General features: G+C 50.3%; 1 protein-coding gene across 1 annotated transcript in view; it reads left to right on the forward strand.

The window, feature by feature from the left end:
* Positions 1-15,551, forward strand: part of kncn (kinocilin) — a 36,453-nt gene extending 20,902 nt beyond the window's left edge. Inside the window, exon 3 of the mRNA XM_056293205.1 lies at positions 15,427-15,551. Within this exon, the coding sequence (XP_056149180.1) occupies positions 15,427-15,551 (125 nt within the window). The remainder of the gene's footprint in view (positions 1-15,426) is intronic.
* The last annotated feature ends 8,575 nt before the right edge of the window (positions 15,552-24,126 follow it).

Here is a 24,126-nt window from a genome sequence, read left to right on the forward strand (position 1 = left end):
CACACAGCCAGACAGATGGAGGTGTTCACACATAACACACAGCCAGACAGATGGAGGTGTTCATACATGACGCACAACCAGACAGACGGAGGTGTTCACACATGACACACAGCCAGACAGATGGAGGTGTTCATACATGACACACAGCCAGACAGATGGAGGTGTTCACACATGACACACAGCCAGAAAGACGGAGCTGTTCACACATGACACACAACCAGACAGATGGAGGTGTTCACACATGACACACAACCAGACAGATGGAGGTGTTCACACATGACACACAGCCAGACAGATGGTGTTCTCACATGACGCACAGCCAGACAGATGGAGGTGTTCACACATGACACACAGCCAGACAGATGGTGTTCTCACATGACACACAACCAGACAGACGGAGGTGTTCACACATAACACACAGCCAGACAGATGGAGGTGTTCTCACATGACACACAGCCAGATAGATGGAGGCGTTCACACATGACACACAGCCAGACAGATGGAGGTGTCCATACATGACACACAGCCAGACAGATGGAGGTGTTCATACATGACACACAGCCAGACAGATGGAGGTGTTCATACATGACACACAGCCAGATAGATGGAGGTGTTCACACATGACACACAGCCAGACAGATGGAGATGTTCATACATTACACACAGCCAGACAGATGGAGGTGTTCTCACATGACGAACAACCAGACAGATGGAGGTGTTCATACATGACGCACAGCCAGACAGATGGTGTTCTCACATGACGCACATCCAGACAGATGGAGGTGTTCATTCATGACACACCCAGACAGATGGAGGTGTTCATACATGACGCACAGCCAGACAGATGGAGGTGTTCATTCATGACACACCCAGACAGAGGGAGGTGTTCACACATGACGCACATCCAGACAGACGGAGGTGTTCACACATGACACACAACCAGACAGAGGGAGGTGTTCTCACATGACACACATCCAGACAGACGGAGGTGTTCACACATGACACACAACCAGACAGATGGAGGTGTTCACACATGACACACAGCCAGACAGAGGGAGGTGTTCTCACATGACACACAGCCAGACAGACGGAGGTGTTCACACATGACACACAGCCAGACAGATGGAGGTGTTCACACATGACACACAGCCAGACAGATGGAGGTGTTCTCACATGACACACAGCCTGACAGATGGAGGTGTTCACACATGACACACAGCCAGACAGATGGTGTTCTCACATGACACACAGCCTGACAGATGGAGGTGTTCACACATGACACACAGCCAGACAGATGGAGGTGTTCACACATGACACACAGCCAGACAGATGGAGGTGTTCATACATGACACACAGCCAGACAGATGGAGGTGTTCACACATGACACACAGCCAGACAGAGGGAGGTGTTCATACATGACACACAGCCAGACAGATGGAGGTGTTCACACATGACACACAGCCAGACAGATGGAGGTGTTCATACATGACACACAGCCAGACAGATGGAGGTGTTCATACATGACACACAGCCAGACAGATGGAGGTGTTCATACATGACACACAGCCAGACAGATGGAGGTGTTCATACATGACACACAGCCAGATAGATGGAGGTGTTCATACATGACACACAGCCAGATAGATGGAGGTGTTCACACATGACACACATCCAGACAGATGGAGGTGTTCACACATGACACACAGCCAGACAGATGGAGGTGTTCACACATGACACACAGCCAGACAGATGGAGGTGTTCACACATGACACACAGCCAGACAGATGGAGGTGTTCATACATGACACACAGCCAGACAGATGGAGGTGTTCATACATGACACACAGCCAGACAGATGGAGGTGTTCATACATGACACACAGCCAGATAGATGGAGGTGTTCATACATGACACACAGCCAGATAGATGGAGGTGTTCACACATGACACACAGCCAGATAGATGGAGGTGTTCACACATGACACACAACCAGACAGATGGAGGTGTTCACACATGACACACAGCCAGACAGATGGAGGTGTTCATACATGACACACAGCCAGACAGACGGAGGTGTTCTCACATGACACACAACCAGACAGATGGAGGTGTTCACACATGACACACAGCCAGACAGATGGAGGTGTTCACACATGACACACAACCAGACAGATGGAGGTGTTCTCACATGACACACAACCAGACAGATGGAGGTGTTCACACATGACACACAGCCAGACAGATGGTGTTCTCACATGACACACAACCAGACAGATGGAGGTGTTCACACATGACACACAGCCAGACAGATGGAGGTGTTCTCACATGACACACAGCCTGACAGATGGAGGTGTTCACACATGACACACAGCCAGACAGATGGTGTTCTCACATGACACACAGCCTGACAGATGGAGGTGTTCACACATGACACACAGCCAGACAGATGGAGGTGTTCACACATGACACACAGCCAGACAGATGGAGGTGTTCATACATGACACACAGCCAGACAGATGGAGGTGTTCACACATGACACACAGCCAGACAGAGGGAGGTGTTCATACATGACACACAGCCAGACAGATGGAGGTGTTCACACATGACACACAGCCAGACAGATGGAGGTGTTCATACATGACACACAGCCAGACAGATGGAGGTGTTCATACATGACACACAGCCAGACAGATGGAGGTGTTCATACATGACACACAGCCAGATAGATGGAGGTGTTCATACATGACACACAGCCAGACAGATGGAGGTGTTCATACATGACACACAGCCAGACAGATGGAGGTGTTCTCACATGACACACAGCCAGACAGATGGAGGTGTTCATACATGACACACAGCCAGACAGATGGAGGTGTTCATACATGACACACAGCCAGATAGATGGAGGTGTTCATACATGACACACAGCCAGATAGATGGAGGTGTTCACACATGACACACATCCAGACAGATGGAGGTGTTCACACATGACACACAGCCAGACAGATGGAGGTGTTCACACATGACACACAGCCAGACAGATGGAGGTGTTCACACATGACACACAGCCAGACAGATGGAGGTGTTCATACATGACACACAGCCAGACAGATGGAGGTGTTCATACATGACACACAGCCAGACAGATGGAGGTGTTCATACATGACACACAGCCAGATAGATGGAGGTGTTCATACATGACACACAGCCAGATAGATGGAGGTGTTCACACATGACACACAGCCAGATAGATGGAGGTGTTCACACATGACACACAACCAGACAGATGGAGGTGTTCACACATGACACACAGCCAGACAGAGGGAGGTGTTCACACATGACACACAGCCAGACAGATGGAGGTGTTCATACATGACACACAGCCAGACAGATGGAGGTGTTCTCACATGACACACACCAGAAAGATGGAGGTGTTCCTACATGACACACAGCCTGACGGAGGCTGCTGTTAACAATGGAGTCCAGACGTGGAGGCCCAGCAACTCTACACACACACACACACCAGCTTTCCTTGATGGCATGCTGACATGTCTAACGCTAACAAGGTGGATGTGTGCACATACACACACACACACACACACACACACACACACACACACACACACACACACACACACACACACACACATGACACACATGAATCTGCACATGCAAGCATGCCGTTGCAGACTGTCATCAGAGAGCCTGTGAATCCATCTGCCCCAAACCGGACTGTGGTGGATTCACATGCTCTGTGCTTCAGTGTGTGTGTGTGTGTGTGTGTGTGTGTGTGTGTGTGTGTGTGTTGGACGGGTCGGGGAGATGACGGGGGGTCGGGGGGTCGGGGGATGGGCAGAGTAATCAAGCTGAAAAGATTAGGGGAAGACGAGCTGCTGAGGATGTATGAGAGCAGACAGTGGTTACATAACGCCAACCCAGTTCCCTGTGACAAAGGGGACGGGCGTGGAAGAGCGGGACCTGGTGAATCCATGTGGCTTTTCCTTATCTGCCACGGCTTTGTGCTGACAGGGTGGACTGCCTCCATTAAAATCTAAACGGGTGGTAACATTCTGCAGTACTTTTCAGGCATTTTGTTCCGGGTCCAGAACAAAACCGTGTGCGGCTCGTCTCCTCGGTGACGAGCGAGGGAGCGACCCGAGTGTTGTGAAACGACGCCTCCCCGGCGTGACACCGCGGGTCTCCGACACAGACAGAAACAGTGTTGACTCCCCCATCAGATGTGCTGGCCCGACTCACGGCCATGTGAGCTGCAACCCTGCCGCCCTGACAGACCCGCTGTTTGCCTTAGATTAGCTTCTTTGAAAGCTTTCGCGCCGCGCTCCTCGATACGCAGCAGATAAGGCGAAATGTGTTTTCCATGGGCTGTTCTGGTACAGCGAGTGCTCTGCACGGGCCAGCTCGGCTAGTCCGCTCCCTCTGTTCGTCCGACGGCGGGGACACTTTGGAGCCATCATAGGAAACAGGGCTCTGTGCAGATCTGAGGGCAAAGCTACAGTTTATTTGGCTGGAAACACTGGGGGGGGGGCGGGGTGGGGGGGGGTCCTACATGTAATATCACAGTGCTCTGAATACCAATGACCGCTGACAATGGTTCACTCGCTCCTCACAGCCGCTCTATTCACTCCCATCAAACAGCAGTTTATTCAAGTGTCAAGCCTATTGCATAACGTCTCTTTCACCAGTCTATATGTGGGCCCTGGGGGAAGAAAGCACAAGGCCGAGCGAGAAAGGGGAGTCAAGTTCCGGGGAGGACGCCTGCTGAACAAGTTTGCCGCCTCTCTGACGCTGCAAAAAAAGAAAAGGTCACTATGAAAAGTAGAACTTAGTTTGTTGGTCACAGCATCAACGCTGCGGCTGCAAGAGCAATCATCCATCCACGCATCCAACCGGCAGGAGGCTGATCAGTCCTGCCTGAGCTGCATCTGCACTGCTTAGCACCAATGCACGCAGCCAACGCTGCCGCCTCTCTGCACCCTGCCGGGCCGTCGTTCACCTGCGCTCGTCTCTCTTTTGCATGAGACAAACAAATCAATACATACCTTCTAAAAATAGGAAGGCTACGTGATAGCATCACGGGCTGGCTACCGGCCAAACACACAGTGTGACAGTCTGACAAACAGGGACCAGGGTAAACAAGGTGCCACAGTGGACTTTCTCTCGTGCAAAACGAGACCTGGTGTCAGGGCCTGCACGTGAGTCGGGGGTGTTGCGAAACGCATTACAAGGGTTGACATGTCTCCAGATCGTATCATCTACAACCTGGGATCCACATTACGCATCTCCTGCAGGGCAACGTGCAGCGATGAAACATTAAAGTTTGTGCCATTTTGATCGTGGAGGGCCTTCCTGAGTGAACGAGTAAACAACATGTCGTACCATCTTTGGCCAGCAGAGGGCCGGCTGAGGCCTGAACTGACAATGAATGAAAAACATTTGGTGCACCCAAAGCAGACTGCTCCAGACCAGTTTTTTTTTGTGTGTGTGTGTGTCAAGTAAAAATAAGGCTGTCAAGCTCTCTGAAATTCAAGATTAGATTGCTCCTTAACCGTTTCTGTCGAGGCAGTGTCTATCGTGGAGTTTGCATTTATTTTTCCTCACATCTTTTGTGTCGTTGATGCCCCATTAGGGCAACACCGCTGGCCCGTGAAACAGCTGTAACTGCTCCATAACCAAGAGTCCTGTGTAGAATTAGCACCCACAGCCCTGCACCCCCGTGTGTGTACCTAGCATAGGAAACCTATTGGAATAGCGTCAGGATATGAATACCGTACAAGCAGCTATCAAAGCCTAGTGTTATCGTGGTGTCTGTGATTTGCATAATGCTACAATAATAAGCTAGCGTGTGGGCTATCAGAATAGCATCGTGTACTGTAAGCGTCTCAAACACACGCCGTACAGTATACAGTATTCATATTGCACAGCAGGGGGCGTATGAATGTGCCTTGTTTAACTTGCAGGCCTCGTATCAGAAACTCCAAGCACCTTCAGTTGTGTAACAGGTGCTCACTATATCCCTTTTAAATAAACAATGACACGCCGACCCTCTGCCACCCAATGTGCTATGATGGAATCCCCACCGCTTAACAGACTCCCAATGGCCTCGCTGGAAAACACGACGCTCTCCCAAACAAGTCCAAGTCCTTTTCCTGCTCTGGAGAAAAGACCCTGATTAAGTGGATGGCTGGTAGACAGTGGCCACCTGTTGAAAAGAGGAAGCTATCCTTGCTGTGAGTCAGACTGGACGTTATTTTACGGGCGACCAGTTTGCCATGGCAGCGGCTATCGGCGCACACGGCACTGTGGGGGTGGCCGGTCTGTGTCAGCACTCATTACCATCCACAGACTCATTGGATCCCTCTTCCAGGAGTCCTTTAGAAAGAAATAAAAGGGAGATGCTTTACACTTTAATGACTTTCCCACAGTGGCTCTCAAAAACAACAGCTCCCCTTAAATTGCCCTGGCCTGGCTGGGGCCTGCAGAGAGTCCCCGGTGCTGAACAGAGGAAGGGGAATACAGAGTCCACTGTCTGTCCAGCGTGGCGGGCCAGCCAACAGGGGGGGAATAATCAGGCCTTTATGTGGCGAGGGGTCTGCCAGGGACAGCCTCGGTATTGTCCCCAGCATCCCTCCTTCCCTTCCCCTGGCTCGATTGTTCCTCTGCAGCCCACATGGTGTCACATGACACCCCCTCACCCTCGACCTAGGGTTCTTACAGCTAAACCTCCCGCCGTCCCCCTCAGCCTCCTCCCCCTGCACTCGGCACTGCTTTCTGCAAGAAAACAGCTAATGGTCCGAGCAAAGACCGGAGAAGTAAAACCCACCACACTGACCGACAATGCATCCTAATTCATTCACTAAGGTGGAGGATTAGAAACTAAGAACACAGTTACTACCAGCCACACCTTGGTGAGGCTTGCTAAACTCACATCCCCCGAGGTGTGATTTGATTTGGCTTGAACTGAATTACCATTCCAACGAGATGTGGGGTGCGAGTCGTGGGTCATGAATCAACTGCAGAGATGATGCTTTACTTCTTGGAGCTGCCAGTCCTGTAACGAAAGCCAGCAGGACTCATCACGTGCATGATCTACATCCCCGTGTACATCTCTTGTGAAGGGATAGAAAATGCAGGCTACATCTGGTCCGTTCTTAACCCAGGAGACGGATAGGGGGCGCACACTTCAAATCACCCAAGTGCTGAGCACAACGTGGTGTTTACAGCCCGGAAGAGGAGAAGTGATTTTGCGGCCTGTTACATAATCACTGGAGATGTATGGACTTTTTATAGCAGGCACGCTACAAAAGGCTGGACTTTGCCGTTTAATACAAGAGATCAGAAATGCTCCGGCGTACGTTTTAATCCGTTGACAGTAATAAAAAATGCTACAAAGATGTCGGTGGATGAAGGAGAAATTCACCGTATTTGCCAAGTGAATTTTGTACATGTTCATGATTTTTCCTCTGTATTTAACCAATCCTAAGTATTGCAAGCACCCAGGGATGTGTTACCTGTCCTGCAATTCTTCTAAAGATTGCTTTCTGAAGAAGAATTGAGTCAATCCATCAGCCAGTAAAACTTCAGTATACAGCACAGATATAAAAAAGCAGTGCCTTCAGTGAGAACGGGCTTATGAAATGTCCCCCCGTGTGTTTGTTAATCAGTAGTACTGGTTCGTCGGGAACCGTCAGAATAAAGTGGAAACACGACGTTTAAAAGGTTATCAAGGGAAGTTGCAGAGCATTCACTCGAAGCTTATACACCAAAAAGACACACTCTGATCTTTAGCTGGATCACAAGCAGGACACAGGATAACATCAAAAATGAACTGATTCACACTTTCCACCGAACCCACTGTAATCAGACGGGTTGAGCATGCAAAGTGACTGAGACATGTGTTTCACATAAGTTTGCCTCCCTGGAAAACATAAAACCGTAATGACGCAGCTGCCAAATGAATCACTTAAAACTTGAACGTTTTGAAACTTTGTATCATCCTTTGCATGATTGATATCAGTTTCCAGAAAGTATCGCTATCAAGTTATATTAAAAGTTTTGTCATTTCAAAACTGCACTCAATCTAGGTTGACCTTTGGCTTCGACTTTGTTACTTTATGACATGTTCATGTTCGCATTTCAGATGACGTCAGATCAATACCTTGCCCCGGTAATGAGTCAGCAATAAGATGTACGTCATTTTCTCCATTACATCATCGTGGCTCATGCGATAGCACGCTGGTCAGAAGCTAAGCCTGTTCATTTTACTGCTTACTTTGAGTGCTTAAGGCTTGGAATAATTCTGTGTTTCAGTTGTATGTTGTATCAGTTGTAAGATGTGGGCTAACTAGGTCCTGTTAAAGTGGATTACAGCTGGTGATGGCCTGTGTAAAAAACATAATCCCCTACTGTACTTGTCAGCACTGTAAATCCTCGCTTAGCTGCGGCATTTCTCAACTGTGTGTGTGCGTGTGTGTGTGTGTGTGTGTGTGTGTGTGTGTGTGTGTGTGTGTGTGTGTGTGTGTGTGTGTGTGTGTGTTGTCACCTTGACGTGGTGGAGAAGCTTGTGTGTTGCTGAGATCCTGAGAGCAATGCCACCTGGAGCTATGCTCCTGGTAGGATCCCCCATGGCAGTAAGGTCAAGGGGGAGGTCCATGACAAAGAGCAATCCAACCAAGACCCCAACAGAACAGGCAGAGGATGATGGCTGACTTCAGGGAAGCATCACAACATCTGGGAAGGCAGATAAAGGCTGCAGTAGAAATGGGCCCCCAGTCATCTTGGACGCCATGCCACTGGATCCTGACCCAGCTCTGTCATGGACTGTATGGTGGCTGTCTGTGCACCGGTCTCCCCACAGGCATCCTCCATAAAGGGAATCCACCCTAACATCTTGGGATTAAATCCTATGGTGAACAGCAAGTGGCGACGGGGGCAGGATTGTGAGATCTGGAAGCCCCTACTCATGAGCCGGCACATCAGGTGGTGGGTGCTAGATTCAGTCTCTGGGCTCATGAAATGAGGTAGAAAGAGCCCTTCGGTAGCTGCACCCATCTTTAGGATCCACTCTGCTCACTTCACCTGGGGAAGAGGCAAGAAAAGTTGCCCTAAAAATAGCCTGCCTCAAACCTCCGGACTGGATTATCGTGTCCAGAGGGATCACCACATGCAGTCAGAAACATAGAAACATGAACTTTGGATCCTGGAATGTGCGCACACTGATGGATAGTGCAGCCAGTGACAAACCAGAAAGGAGAACCGTGATCATCGCTAGATAACTGAGGAAATGCCGGACTGACATAGCTGCCTTTTCTGAAACTCGACGGGCAGATGAAGGACAACTGAGGGAGGAGAAGGGTGGCTAGACTTTCCTCTGGGGAGGAAAAGCTGCTGATGAGCCCAGGATCCATGGTGTTGGACTTGCCATCACGAATCAGATCATCAGCCACCTATCTGAACTTTCTGTGGAGATCAGTGAGCATCTCATGACCATTCATCTGGTGCTTGCCAACAACCAGATAGTAACAGTTGTGACTGTCTAGGCCCCTACTTTAGATGCTAAAAGAAAAGGTAAGTGAGACCTCCTATGCCTGCTCAGATGAGACACTGTCAAGAATCCCCAAGAAGGATAAGATTATTCTCCTAGGAGACTTGAATACCAGGTTCGGTTGGGATCAACATCTCTGGAAGGGCACTATAGGCAAGGAAGGCATCAGGAACATCAACTCCAATGGAGTTCTGCTTCTTAGAAAATGTGCTCAGTACAACCTCACCATCACTAACACTCTTTCACCAGAAAAACAAATTAAGGCATCTTGGATACACCCCCGCTCTAATCAGTGGCATCTCCTTGACTATGTCATTGTACGAACCAGGGATCACCATGACATGAACATCACAAGGGCCATTGATCAATGCAGATAACTGTTAGACAGATCATCGCCCCATCCACTCCATGATGTCTATCAAATTCAAGAGGAAGAGGAGGGTTCAAAAGAAGCAGTTCCAGCTAAGACTGAACCTTGAAAGACTGAATGAAAATGCCACCCAGCAGTGACTTCAGGCCTCTCTTGAGGAAACCCTCCAACAGGAATATCCCGATGACATTGGGAAGCACTGGAGCTTGCTCAAATCCACCATCCTCGACATCTGCAAAACTACCCTTGGGTACTAATCCAGAAAACTTCAGGACTGGTTTGATGAGAATGACACAGAGATAGAACAGCTCAACTCCAAGAAAACGAAAGTAATTCATGACTGGCAAAATGATGTAACCTGCAATGCTAAAAGAACAGCTCAATGCAGAGCCAAGGCAGACATCCAGAGATGTGGGTGAGGGCACTTAAGAACTCTTGGTGGACAGAAAAGGCTCTGGAAATCCAGTGACTGGCAGACTCGGGTGACACCAGAGGCTTTTTCGGTACTACTAAGTCCATCTACGGTCCAAGCACGCGCTGCTTAAACCCCCTGCACTCAAAGGACAGGCAGGAGGTGCTGAAGGTCGAGTCCATTAATGCCTTACAGAAGGAGCACTTCCAGGAACTCCTCAACCGCAACAGCACAGCTGAACCAGACATTGCTAGTCACATTCCCCAGAGTCCCATCAGAGAAGACACTGGGGAACCTCCAACCATGACAGAGGTTCAAGATGCCATCAGGAGCCTTAAGACCAACAGGAAAGTCTGTCCAGATGGGAGCCCAGCTGAGATCTTAAAGGAAGGTAGACCAGAGCTCCTGTACCATATCCACACTCTCCTCCTCATGGGCTGGGAAAAAGAAGAACTTCCCTCAGAGCTCAGGGATGCTCTAATAATGGCCATATTCAAGAAAGGGGACCAGGCAGAATGTGGTAACTACAGGGGCATCTCACTACTGTCAACAACAGGTAAAGTCCTCGCTCGCATCCCCACTGGCTAAGGAAGTATTCCCAGAATCTCAGTGTGGCTTCTGCCAATCCAGAGGTACAGCTGACATGATATTTACAACACACAAACTCCAAGAAAAATGTCATGAACAAAGGCAGCCTTTGTGCATGGCTCTTTCATAGACCTGACAAAGGCCTTTGACTCAGTAGACTGCCAGGCTCTGTGGAGCATACTATCAAGATATGGCTGCCCTGACAAATACATCAGAATATTGAGGCTTCTACATGATGGTATGTCAGTGACAGTGCTCAGCAACAAGTCAGAGCCCCTCACCGTAGAAACAGGGGTCAAACAGGGATGCATCATCGCACCCACCCTTTTTGCCATCTTTATTGCTGCCATACTCCACCTCACTGGCGAAGAACTGCCATGGGGAATCCTAATCCTATGCAGAACTGAAGGCAGGCTCTTCAACCTTAATAGGTTCAACGCCAAGAGCAAAGTCTGCAACACCACCATCATCGAGCTTCAGTCTTCACATGACAACGCCACTGCAGCACACTGCAGAAGACCTCCAGGACATTCTGAATGCCTTTGCCAAGGCATACAGAGCCCTGCGCCTAGCATTAAACATCAAGAAGACCCAAGTTCTATATCAACCTCCACCCAACCAACCATCTACCCAGCCCACCGTAAAAGTGGACAACAAAATTCTTGAAAATGTTGATCACTTCCCCTATCTCTGCAGCCTTCTCTCCTCAAAAGCTGACATCGACTCTGAGGTCAACCATCACCTGAGTTGTGCCGGTGGTGCTTACGCCAGACTCAGGAAAAGAGTCTTTGAAGACTGAGACCTAAAAGCCCAAACAAAATTCATGGTCTTCAGAGCTGTTGTTCTCCCCACCCCGCTGTATGGAACAGAGTTATGGACCACCTACAGCAGGCACCTGAGAGCCCTGGAACAATACCACCAAAGATCCTTACGAAAGATCCCAAGGATCAGCTGAAAGGACAGATGCGCCAACATCAGTGTTCTGGAAGAAGCCAACATGACTAGCATCACCACCACAATAATGCAGCACCAACTCCGATGGACAGACTATGTCGTCAGAATGTCCGACACACATCTTCTCAATCAGATCCCGTACTCCCAGCTGAATTAAAATCAGTGAGCTCCCGGTGGGCAAAAGAAATGTTTCAAGGACAATATCAAGACCAGTCTGAAGAAATTCAACATCAAATAGAGCAACTGGAAACACATTGCACTGGATAAGCGCTCCTGGAAGAAATCCGTGCAGGAAAGAGCTGCACGTCACGAAATAGATCTCCACTGTGCCGCGGAGTGACAGCACCGCAAGGAGAGGGTGAAAAAGGCTCAACCACCACCACTTTCCCCTGTCCGCACTGCACCAAAGTATTTGGATCGCAGCTCGGCCTCTACGGCCATCTGAAGATGCACAAGTGGACAACTCAATGGAGAGGACAGTCGATGATGATGGTGCGTGCGTGCGTGCGTGAGATCAAACACATTTGCATGTGCACGTATATTTATGATTTGTGTATGTCTATCAGCGATGAGCATGTTAGTTACATGTGCTATGTTGGCAGTCAACTGCAATGGCAATGGGCTTGAGGATTCTGCAGTATTCCTCAAGGACATCAAGCTCTACCTCTTTGAATGATGGGAGTTGCAAGGCAGGCATGATCTCAGGGAGCTTCCCCCAAAGAAATGTCAGCTGACTCAAACAATCATTCCACCTACAAATGCAGAGTGTCTTCAGTTGCTGGCTGGTCAAATGATTGAGTATTTCTGCTTATTATGGTCTGCCAGAAGCATTCCCTAGGGCTGAACACTTTGCCATGGATGAATGATCCTGCCTGGAGAGCTGAATCATCTTTAATTGCCCTTTTGGCATCAGTGGTTGAAACCAAACTCTGTGTGAGTGGAACACCTGACACGAAATGGTAGAATGATAGCACACTCTGACACTTCTCCTCCCTCTGGATCCATTATTGAAAAAGAAAGATCCTGTTCCTCTGAAACGACTGTGATATTGAACTCTCGAAATGCTTTTGAGAAGTTTGATGCATTGTCAGTTATAGTAGCCACAATAGTGCCAGTTGTGACTCCATATTCTGAATGGATTTCCTCCAGTAGTTCTGCAATGCGGTTGTAGGTATGCGGAGAGCAAGAGCAGCCGGTTCACATTCTAGTGTGTCTGTTTGTATCTAATGTACAGTGACTCCCATATAGTAACTTGTTTTTTTTTAGTTGACCAGATATCCGCAGTGGTGCAAACATATTGTATGCACTTAAGTCTCTCCTTCAAATTTGCTGTTTTATTATTAAAGTCTTCATCAATTCTTCACCCAAGTGTCCTCCTGGACATAACTTCAGGACCTTGGCAAAGTCCCTGTACCAAGTCTATAAATTATTTGTGCCCAACAGTGGCCAACGTCTACATGCCTTTAGTGACAAAAGATGTGACGCGAGAGTCAATGTTATTTTGGCACTAGACCACATTCAAAGACAATAGTTTGTTTTTACAAGATCCTGTTCCACCGCCCCCCCCCACACACACACGCACACCCACACACTGGCAATTCCTTTATTTTGCCAGGGTGCCTTCGTTTCAAGTGGGTTTTAAAATGTGATGTCGCTGCAAGAGAGCCACATATTATGACCTTTCTGTTAGTGCACAGCTGACACTCAGCCTCCATCTTTCCGTTTGGGATCTGCTTCACTATTTGGTAGTATTTCCCATCCAGCACTGCTCATTTGAGCATTGGTGTGGCTTCTTCTTCTGCAGATGTGGCAGATGATGGGCCAGCCTGGCCGGGCTCTGATGGTTCATTGCCACCCATCCCCTGAGATGACTGACTTCTACCTACAGAAAACATGTATAAAGATAGCTTTAAATTGATTAGGCCTGCCAGTTGCAACTTAAAACCAACAGTACTCAAAAAATACTAACAAACGACATAACAGACACAAAAACGCAGTCATTTATGTGTTAATTAAGCACATCCAGGTATGGAGTCAATTCAGTTTGAATTGTATTAACTCTGTATAATCCATATTGTAAAACGTTTTGTACAAAAAGATGAACAACATTTTGCTTTAAAGTAAAGATCAGAATGAAAGATTTTTAATTGATCCATGACTTGCTTTCTTAAACTATGCTTTTCTTTACCTGAATATTAACCTGACCATCCCCTCCCTGGCATAGCACTGTAAAGGGTTATCCTTATGCTCAAAAGGACTGTGCAAGCTATTTCCCTGACAACTATTAAGAATGGCCGCTATAAAACCCCTTAATGTAGCTCTGCTAGAAATTCATTTTGTCCTGAGTAACAGAAGTTGCTAACAATTAATCTCACTAATGAAGTTTCCCATATGATGACGAACCACGAGATGCCACTGTACCATGCTTCCTGAGCGTGTCTGTGACCTTAGCTGCTATGCTAACATTCCTAGCTAGTAATTATAGTTGCTCTAGAGCACGTGTTTGCTAATTGCTCTTTTCTTCTGTTGTATTGTAGAGTCGTTCAGAAAGCTTGGCTTAGCATACAAGATCTGATCACATTTTCATTACATTGTAGTGGACACTTAAGGGACATATGGACATAATTCACCATAGCCTGCTACTGTATGAAGTTGACGTGCTCAACTTAAGAGCTCAGTGGGTAGTCATGGTTACGCAGCACCAGGTTTGTGGAGGGTGATATAAGGAAATAAATCAAAGGTTGAATCAGTTCATCTGGATATGTTTGTTGTGACATCTTCAGTCTAAGCTGGCTGCAGGTGTCCCCACCCTTTATAAACAGTACAGTTGCATAACGACCGAAACCAATGACCAATCTCATATGCAAATATGGCTGCGACCATTGATCATTTGTACTATTCACAGAGGATTAGGGATTGTTGCAATCACATCATTGCAGAACGGCGACATATGTACTCTTAGCACCGCCCCCCCCCCCCGGTTCAGGGATGGTCGTTCCCTCCTAACATAGATAGCCTCTTTGACTCCCCATTCAAACTATCCTTCCTCCTTATCAAGGATGTGCACGTCCCTCCCGTCAAAGGTGGACGCTGTTGTGAACTTCCCACGACCACTCACAGTCAAGTCCCTGCAGGAGTTCCTCGGCATGGTGAACTTTTACCACCGCTTCATCCCCCGAGCTGCTCAACTCATGCAACCCCTGTACGAGGCCCTGAAAGGCAAGGCCACCAAACACACTGTGGACTGGTCCGCAGAGAGGGACAAGGCGTTTGTGGACATTAGGACTGCTCTGGCTGATGCTACAATGCTGGCGCACCCGTCCCCCAAAGGCTCCAATCACCGTTACCACGGATTTCGTTCCCAAGGGATTTTGTGCCCAACATCACAGCTCCCTGGTCTGCAGCTCGCCAACGGAACACGCCGGAGTTTTCAAACTGGTCCCCATTTCACAACACGGCCTCCCACAGTCTCACGTCCCTGCAAGTCTGCAGTTGGCAGAATACATTTTCCTCCACCACGACACCCACTGTGGACCCCTGTAGCCTCCCTGCGATGCCCGCCCCGCGTCATGGAGACCGGGAACAGGCACTTTGTCGTGGACGTCGGTGGTAAGCTGGAGCACATTTCTGTGGATCGCCCCAAACCGGCTCACCTGGACTTGGAGTGACCCGTTTGACTGGCTCAGCACCCATGGCGGGGGCACCCTCCTACCCTGCTCCCACCCCTGATAAGGCCCCCCCGGGGTCCTCCATCCCCCACCCTACTCCCACGCCGCCGCAGTGTCCCAGCCCCCGCTCTTGTTCTGCAGAGCCATTCGGGCCGGGCCCTCCAGCCTCCGCCACGTTCACTCTCCCTATCATGGTGGATTCTGGGGGATGTACGTAGTGGACACTTAATGGATTTGGACATAATTCACCACAGCCTGTTATCGTATGAAGTTGACGTGTTCACTTTAAGAGCTCAGTGGGTAGGCATGGCCGCCTCACAGCAAGAAGGTCCTGGGTTCGAGTCCCGGGGTAGTCCAACCTGTGTGGGTCGTCCCGGGTCGTCCTCTGTGTGGAGTTTGCATGTTCTCCCCGTGTCTGCGTGGGTTTCCTGCGGGGGCTCCGGTTTCCTCCCACAGTCCAAAGACCTGTAGGTCAGGTGAACTGGCCGTACTAAATTGTCCCTAGGTGTGAGTGTGTGTGGGCTTATGCATCGCCATGTTTGGGGGGCGGGGCATAAGGGAATAAAGACACACGTGTTCTGGTGATCAACGGGAGGAGCCGTTCCTCTGTTCTCTCCCAACTCCCCCCCCCCCCCCACGTGCCTTCATGTTAGGGGAGCTTTGTACCAAACACCAGAGCAGCTTCCTTGCTCGCGCCGCTGGCCACGAGGAACACAGATGCCCCCGACGGGGCAGGTCACGTGACGCCCTTGCCTTCAGCAGGAGACTGATTAGGCTCATTTTTGTAGGTTTATTTCTTTTGCACGGTTTAAACCTGGGGATAAAATGTGTCTTATTTGAGAATAAAAGGACGTATCAGATAATGTATTTTAAGTCATTCAAATACACAAATACAAGTTCGTAAAGCGTGTTGTTACTAATTACATCTCATTTTTTTCTGTCCAGAAAATACGAACGACAAAGTGGTCATACGTAACTGAATACACAGTTTAAATATGTTTAATTGAGTACTGCCCATCTCTGTTCATACCTCAGCCTTTTCTTTCAAGCTGCTCCTCAGAGGACCAACAGCACGTATGCGCCGTGTTCCAGGAGAGTCACAGGCTCGAGTGACCGCGGGCTCAGCCGGACATAGAGGGCTCTCACTTCCCCCACATGGAGCAGGTGCACCCCCACATGGAGCAGGTGCACCCCCACATGGAGCAGGAGCACCCCCACATGGAGCAGGAGCACCCCCACATGGAGCAGGTGCACCCCCCACATGGAGCAGGAGCACCCCCACATGGAGCAGGAGCACCCCCACATGGAACAGGTGCACCCCCCACATGGAACAGGTGCACCCCCACATGGAACAGGAGCACCCCCACATGGAGCAGGAGCACCCCCACATGGAACAGGAGCACCCCCCACATGGAACAGGTGCACCCCCACATGGAACAGGAGCACCCCCACATGGAGCAGGTGCACCCCCACATGGAACAGGAGCACCCCCACATGGAGCAGGTGCACCCCCACATGGAACAGGTGCACCCCCCACATGGAGCAGGAACACCCCCCACATGGAACAGGAGCACCCCCACATGGAACAGGTGCACCCCCCACATGGAGCAGGAACACCCCCCACATGGAACAGGAGCACCCCCCACATGGAACAGGTGCACCCCCCACATGGAACAGGTACACCCCCACATGGAACAGGTACAACCCCCACATGGAGCAGGAGCACCCCCACATGGAACAGGAGTACCCCCACATGGAACAGGTGCACCCCCCACATGGAACAGGTGCACCCCCACATGGAACAGGAGCACCCCCACATGGAGCAGGAGCACCCCCACATGGAGCAGGAGCACCCCCACATGGAACAGGTGCACCCCCCACATGGAACAGGAGCACCCCCACATGGAGCAGGTGCACCCCCCACATGGAGCAGGAGCACCCCCACATGGAACAGGAGCACCCCCCACATGGAACAGGTACACCCCCACATGGAACAGGTGCACCCCCCACATGGAGCAGGAGCACCCCCACATGGAACAGGAGTACCCCCACATGGAACAGGAGTACCCCCACATGGAGCAGGAGCACCCCCACATGGAACAGGAGTACCCCCACATGGAACAGGAGCACCCCCACATGGAACAGGAGTACCCCCACATGGAACAGGTACACCCCCACATGGAGCAGGTGCACCCCCACATGGAACAGGAGCACCCCCACATGGAACAGGTGCACTCCCCCACATGGAACAGGTGCACCCCCCACATGGAGTAGGTGCACCCCCACATGGAACAGGTGCACCCCCACATGGAGCAGGCGCACCCCCCACATGGAACAGGAGCACCCCCACATGGAGCAGGAGCACCCCCACATGGAGCAGGTGCACCCCCCACATGGAGCAGGAGCACCCCCACATGGAACAGGTGCACCCCCCACATGGAACAGGAGCACCCCCACATGGAGCAGGTGCACCCCCCACATGGAGCAGGAGCACCCCCACATGGAACAGGAGCACCCCCCACATGGAACAGGTGCACCCCCCACATGGAGCAGGAGCACCCCCACATGGAACAGGAGCACCCCCACATGGAACAGGAGCACCCCCCACATGGAACAGGTACACCCCCACATGGAACAGGTGCACCCCCCACATGGAGCAGGAGCACCCCCACATGGAACAGGAGCACCCCCCACATGGAACAGGTACACCCCCACATGGAGCAGGTGCACCCCCGAAATGGAACAGGTGCACCCCCCACATGGAACAGGTGCACCCCCACATGGAACAGGAGCACCCCCACATGGAGTAGGTGCACCCCCACATGGAACAGGTGCACCCCCACATGGAGTAGGTGCACCCCCACATGGAACAGGTGCACCCCCACATGGAGCAGGCGCACCCCCACATGGAGCAGGTGCACCCCCCACTCATCCAGTCATTCACTCTGCCACTCTCCTTATTTGCCGTATCATGTGTTTTCAGCATTTTTGTCTTCATTTAAAAGATAGTTTTTTATATATTATTTGCATTTATTTAAAATATTTATTTTATACTATCTATTGTTTTGTTTATTTTATTATTATTATTATTATTGATTATTATATATTTATTAAAATATTAATTTAGAAGGGTATAGATATAACACTTGGCGGAACCAAAAGGACCCAGCAGATGTCCTGAGCCCGGGTGCTGGTGACACACACAGCAGCATATGGACAGTGATCCAGTCATACGGAACGTGAAGTTAACCTGAACTTCTCAGACTTCCAGGATCGTAACATTTTAAATGACTGTCCATCCATCCATCCATCATCCATCCATCATCCATCCATCCATCCATCATCCATCCATCATCCATCCATCCATCATCCATCCGTCCATCCACCCATCATCCATCCATCCATCCATCCATCCATCCATCCATCATCCATCCATCATCCATCCGTCCATCATCCATCCATCATCCATCCATCCATCATCCATCCGTCCATCCACCCATCCGTCCATCCATCCATTCGTCCATCCATCCATCATCCATCATCCATCTGTCCATCCATCCATCCATCCGTCCAGCCATCATCCATCCGTCCATCCACCCATCCATCATCCATCCGTCCATCCATCCATCCATCCATCCATCCATCCATCCATCCATCCATCCATCCATCATCCATCCATCCATCATCCATCCATCCATCCATCATCCATCCATCCATCCATCCATCATCCGTCCGTCCAGCCATCATCATCCGTCCATCCATCCATCCATCCATTCGTCCATCCATCCATCATCCATCCATCATCCATCCATCATCCATTCGTTCATCCATCCATCCATAATCCATCCATCCATCATCCATCATCCATCCATCCATCATCCATCCATCCGTCCATCCATCCATCCATCCATCATCCATCCATCTATCCATCCATCCACTATCCAAATCTGCTTATCCTGCTCTCAGGGTGGTGGGGATGCTGGAGCCTATCCCAGCAGCCACTGGGTGGCAGGCGGGGAGACACTCTGGACGGGCGGCCAGACCATCACACACACACACACACACACACACACACACACACACACACACACACACACACACACACACACACACACACACACACACACACACACATTCATACCGAGGGACAGTTTAGCACGGCCGGCTCATCTGACCTACATGTCGCCGGACTGTGGGAGGAAACCGCAGGAAATGCAGAACTGTTGGGTAAGGTATTGGTACATGGTTCTGCATACTGAGTCACACATATTGTTGACATGCTGAGCACACTATTGTTGCACTAGTCTATCTGTGCTATGTGCACGGCCTATTGGCATCAGTGTGTTGTTGCTGGTGTGGGTGTAGTTGTTTTCCGCCTCGTGCAGCAGAGGTGCAGGCGCCGGTCCTGTTCCCCTACCACCACCTGCCTGCTGTGAGCGAGTGACACTTACACACCGAAGGCAAAACTCCTCAGCAGGTATCCACACTCGTGGGCCGCTGTCAGAACGTTCCCTTCTCCTGCAGCGGCCCGAGCTGAAGCAGGAGGAGCGTTTCCAAGCCGCAGCCCATCACATCCTACCGGAGGTCCGCAGGCCCCAGGAGGCCTCGCTGTCGTCACACCCGACTGCCGGGCGGACCACTTCTCACCGTGACGCAACCGGTGACTTCGCACCAAGGAAGGAGAGACAGGTCAGGGTTCATATGGCGGTTGTGCAGTACAGTTTGTGTGCTTCTTGTTTGAAGTGCAACAGCGTGTAAATGATTGTAAGTGGTGTTAATTAATGTTTGACGATGTGGCCCGTTACTGTCACCACACGGCTTTCAGCTGGAAATCAAACCACGCTGTACGGACGAGCCGTTAGAGAGAAACAGTCTGGTACAGGATCCGCCTGTATACGCCCCGTTCTCAGCTTGCCTTTTAAGGTCCCTCTAAAGCAGGCGCCCGGGCGGCGTGCTGGTCTGTTCCGCTGCCTACCAGCACCGGGATCGCCTGTTCGAACTCCACATCCCCGCGTTACCTCCGGCCTGCTGGAGCGACCCTGCAGACACAATTGGCTGCGTCTGCAGGTGGGAAGCCGGACGTGGGTATGTTGCACTAGCGCCTCCTCTGGTTGGAGGGTTGGGGCGCCTGTTTGGGGAGGAGGGGGAACTGGGGGGAACAGTGTGATCCTCCCACGTGCAGCTGGCGACTCCACATGTATGGGAGGAGGCATGTGGTAGTCTGCAGCACTTCCCGGATCAGCAGAGGAGGTGGAGCAGAGACCGGGGTAATTGGCCAAGTACAACTGGGGAGAAGAGTAAGAAAAAAACCACAAAGTCCCTCCAAAGCATGAGGATTAGCCCTGAAGCGTCAAAAGCAACAGTGGAATGGGATGTTCCATCAAGTACAAACAGATTAAGTGGTGTGGTTAATTAGCCCCGTTTCCCGGCAAATGTACAACTGCTTCGCAAGATATGAGGTTACACCCAACACAGAAGTGCCTATAGGGAAGTCTCCTCCTCCACCACTTAGGCCAAAACCCTGGCAGGGGCGAGTTGGCATGCTCCTCTCTGAACAAAAGGCTGTGAACTAAAGGCCATCCCTAAGACAGGGTCCCAACGCTGAGCTCTGTTTTCAATAGACGTTTCCTGGCAGTCCTCGGCTAAAGTTGAATCGACGAGGGTCCGTTTGTCCTCCTCCCCCCTTTTACGATCTGATTACATTTATCCTCCTCCTGGGGGACAAGCATGAGAAAGCATGCGAGCAAACAAGAAAGAATGAGACACCTGAAATCAGACACCAGACATAATGCTACGCTCCCGAGAAAGAGAAGGAACAAAACACAGGTGGAGATCCTACCAGACACCCGGATTAGTCCATTGTGACACCACCTGTTGATCGGCTTCTTCTCTTGGCTGCTCCCAGTAGGGGGCACCAAGGCGGATCACCCGTTTCCACCTCTTCCCGTCCTCTGCATCTTCCTGTCACACCAGCCACCGGCTTCACCTCCAGCACACTCTTGACATACTCGTCCTCCAGGATGACCCCTACCCCATGTCTCCTCCCATTCACACCATGGCAGAAGAGTCTGAACCCACCTCCGGTGCTCCTGGCCTTACTCCCCTTCCACACAGTATATCTATCTTCCTTCAGTCCACCGTATAATCCAGCTCTCCCCCTTTACCAGTCGTTCAAGTTCAAGTTCAAGTACAACTACAAGTACTTTATTTGTCACATGCACAGAAGTACAAAGTAAAGCATGCAGTGAAATGAAGGGGGGGGGGTACGCCGCCTGTCACTGTGTGAAAAAAGACATAGTATACTAGTACACTACAAGGCCCATGTCTCATAGTACCAACATTCAAAGTTCTGACTCTCACATCCACACTCCTACCCTCCCCCCCCCCCCCCCCGCTGTCTCTGGATGTGCCTCCCCCCTCTCCTTCTCCTTCGCCAAACAGTAACATAGTTTCCACCGGCACCCTGCTGGCCAACAGTACCAGCGGCGGTCTTTTGTGACCCGGGCCTCAGCCGATCCGGTATGGAAATCTGATTTATGTTCGGTATATATGATTTGGCAATTTCCCTTTAGAGAAAGCACATGACAGGGAGCCAAGAGAGAGGAGGTGTGGTATTGTATGAGGAAGTCGGCAATTGCAGAGAAGTATGTAGCAGTGGTGCAGGATATGTCTGAGGGAAGTGTGACGGTGGTGAGGTGTGTGGTTGGAGTGACAGATGGGTTCGAGGTGGAGGTGGGATTACATCAAGGATCGGCTCTGAGCCCTTTCTTGTTTGCGGTGCTGATGGACAGGTTGACGGACAACATCAGGCAGGAGTCTCAGTGGACGATGATGTTTGCAGATGACATTGTGATCTGTAGTGAGAGTAGGGTGCAGGTGGAGGAGAGCCTGGAGAGGTGGAGGTATGCACTGGAGAGAAGAGGAATGAAAGTCAGTAGGAGCCAGATGGAATACCTATGTGTGAATGAGAGGGAGGACAGTGGAATGGTCAGGATGCAAGGAGTGGAGGTGACAAAGGCATTTGAGTTTAAATACTTGGGGTCAACCGTCAAAAGTAACGGGGAGTGCAGGAGAGAGGTGAAGAAGAGGGTGCAGGCAGGGTGGAGTGGGTGGAGAGGAGTGTCAGGAGTGATTTGTGACAGAAGGGTACCAGCAAGAGTTAAAGGGAGGGTTTACAAGACGGTTGTGAGACCAGCTATGTTATATGGTTTGGAGACAGTGGCACTGATGAAAAGACAGGAGGAGGAGCTGGAGGTGGCAGAGATGAAGATGATAAGATTTTCACTGGGAGTGATGAAGAAGGACAGGATTAGGAAGGAGTATATTAGAGGGACAGCTCAGGTTGGACGGTTTGGAGACAAAGCAAGAGAGGCAAGATTGAGATGGTGTGGACATGTGTGGAGGAGAGATGCTGGGTATACTGGGAGAAGGATGCTGAATATGGAGCTGCCAGGGAAGAGGAGAAGAGGAAGGCCAAAGAGGAGGTGTATGGATGTGGTGAGGGAGGACATGCAGGTGGCTGGTGTGACAGAGGAAGATGGAGAGGACAGGAAGAGATGGAGACGGATGATCCGCTGTGGCGCCCCCTAACGGGAGCAGCCCAAAGTAGTAGTTGTAGTAGTAGTAGTAGTAGTAGTAGTAGTAGTGGTAGTAGTAGTAGTAGTAGTGGTAGTAGTAGTAATAGTAGTAGTAGTAGTAGTGGTAGTAGTGGTAGTAGTAGTAGTAGTAGTGGTAGTAGTAGTAATAGTAGTAGTAGTAGTAGTGGTAGTAGTAGTAGTAGTAGTAGTGGTAGTAGTAGTAGTAGTAGTAGTAGTAGTAGTAGTAGTAGTGGTAGTGGTAGTAGTAGTAGTAGATATTTGATTTGGGAAAGATTTTATGCCGGATGCCCTACCTGATGCAACCCTCCCCATTTATCCGGGCCTTGGACCGGTACGAAGAATGCACTGGCTTGTGCATCCTCAGTGGCTGGGTCGTTACAACACCCGTGTTATAACACAGTTGTGTTATAACACCTGTTGATGCAGGGGTTAAAACGAAAGCCTCGTTTTTTTTTCGGGTTCTTTATGCCTCTAAACTACGAATAGTATGATCCTCGTGCATTACTCTAACTTATATTGATCAACATGGATTTTTAAAACATGCAAACGTTCATTGGTGACATCCCGTCAGAATGATTTGGTGAGTGTTGCTGCTACCGAGCATGTTTCTCAGGCCTGGGGGCAGGCTGGCTGAAAGGAGGCCACCCACCGGGTGTGGCCCAGCTCCACTAAAACCACTACACCAGCTAGCACTGCAAATACGTTTGCAGAGTAAAGAGCAGACGACACAAGGAAGCAACTGTTTCCTTGGCTTATCCTGACCCAGTATGTAGCTACAGCTGAGTCAGGAGGATGACAATCACCCTCCCACGCACACACACACACACACACACACACACACACACACACACTTTGCTGCTTACCAAGTCGTTTGAAAGCGCAAGACTTTGACACGACCAGGGTGCAGCTGTTCGTTCCTGCGTATTGCCATACCACAGTGTTCTGTCATGATGGCCGGAGGAGAGACGGGTCGGGCT

This window comes from Lampris incognitus, chromosome 14, assembly GCF_029633865.1.
Source record: "Lampris incognitus isolate fLamInc1 chromosome 14, fLamInc1.hap2, whole genome shotgun sequence".
NCBI classification, from domain to species: Eukaryota; Metazoa; Chordata; class Actinopteri; order Lampriformes; family Lampridae; genus Lampris; species Lampris incognitus.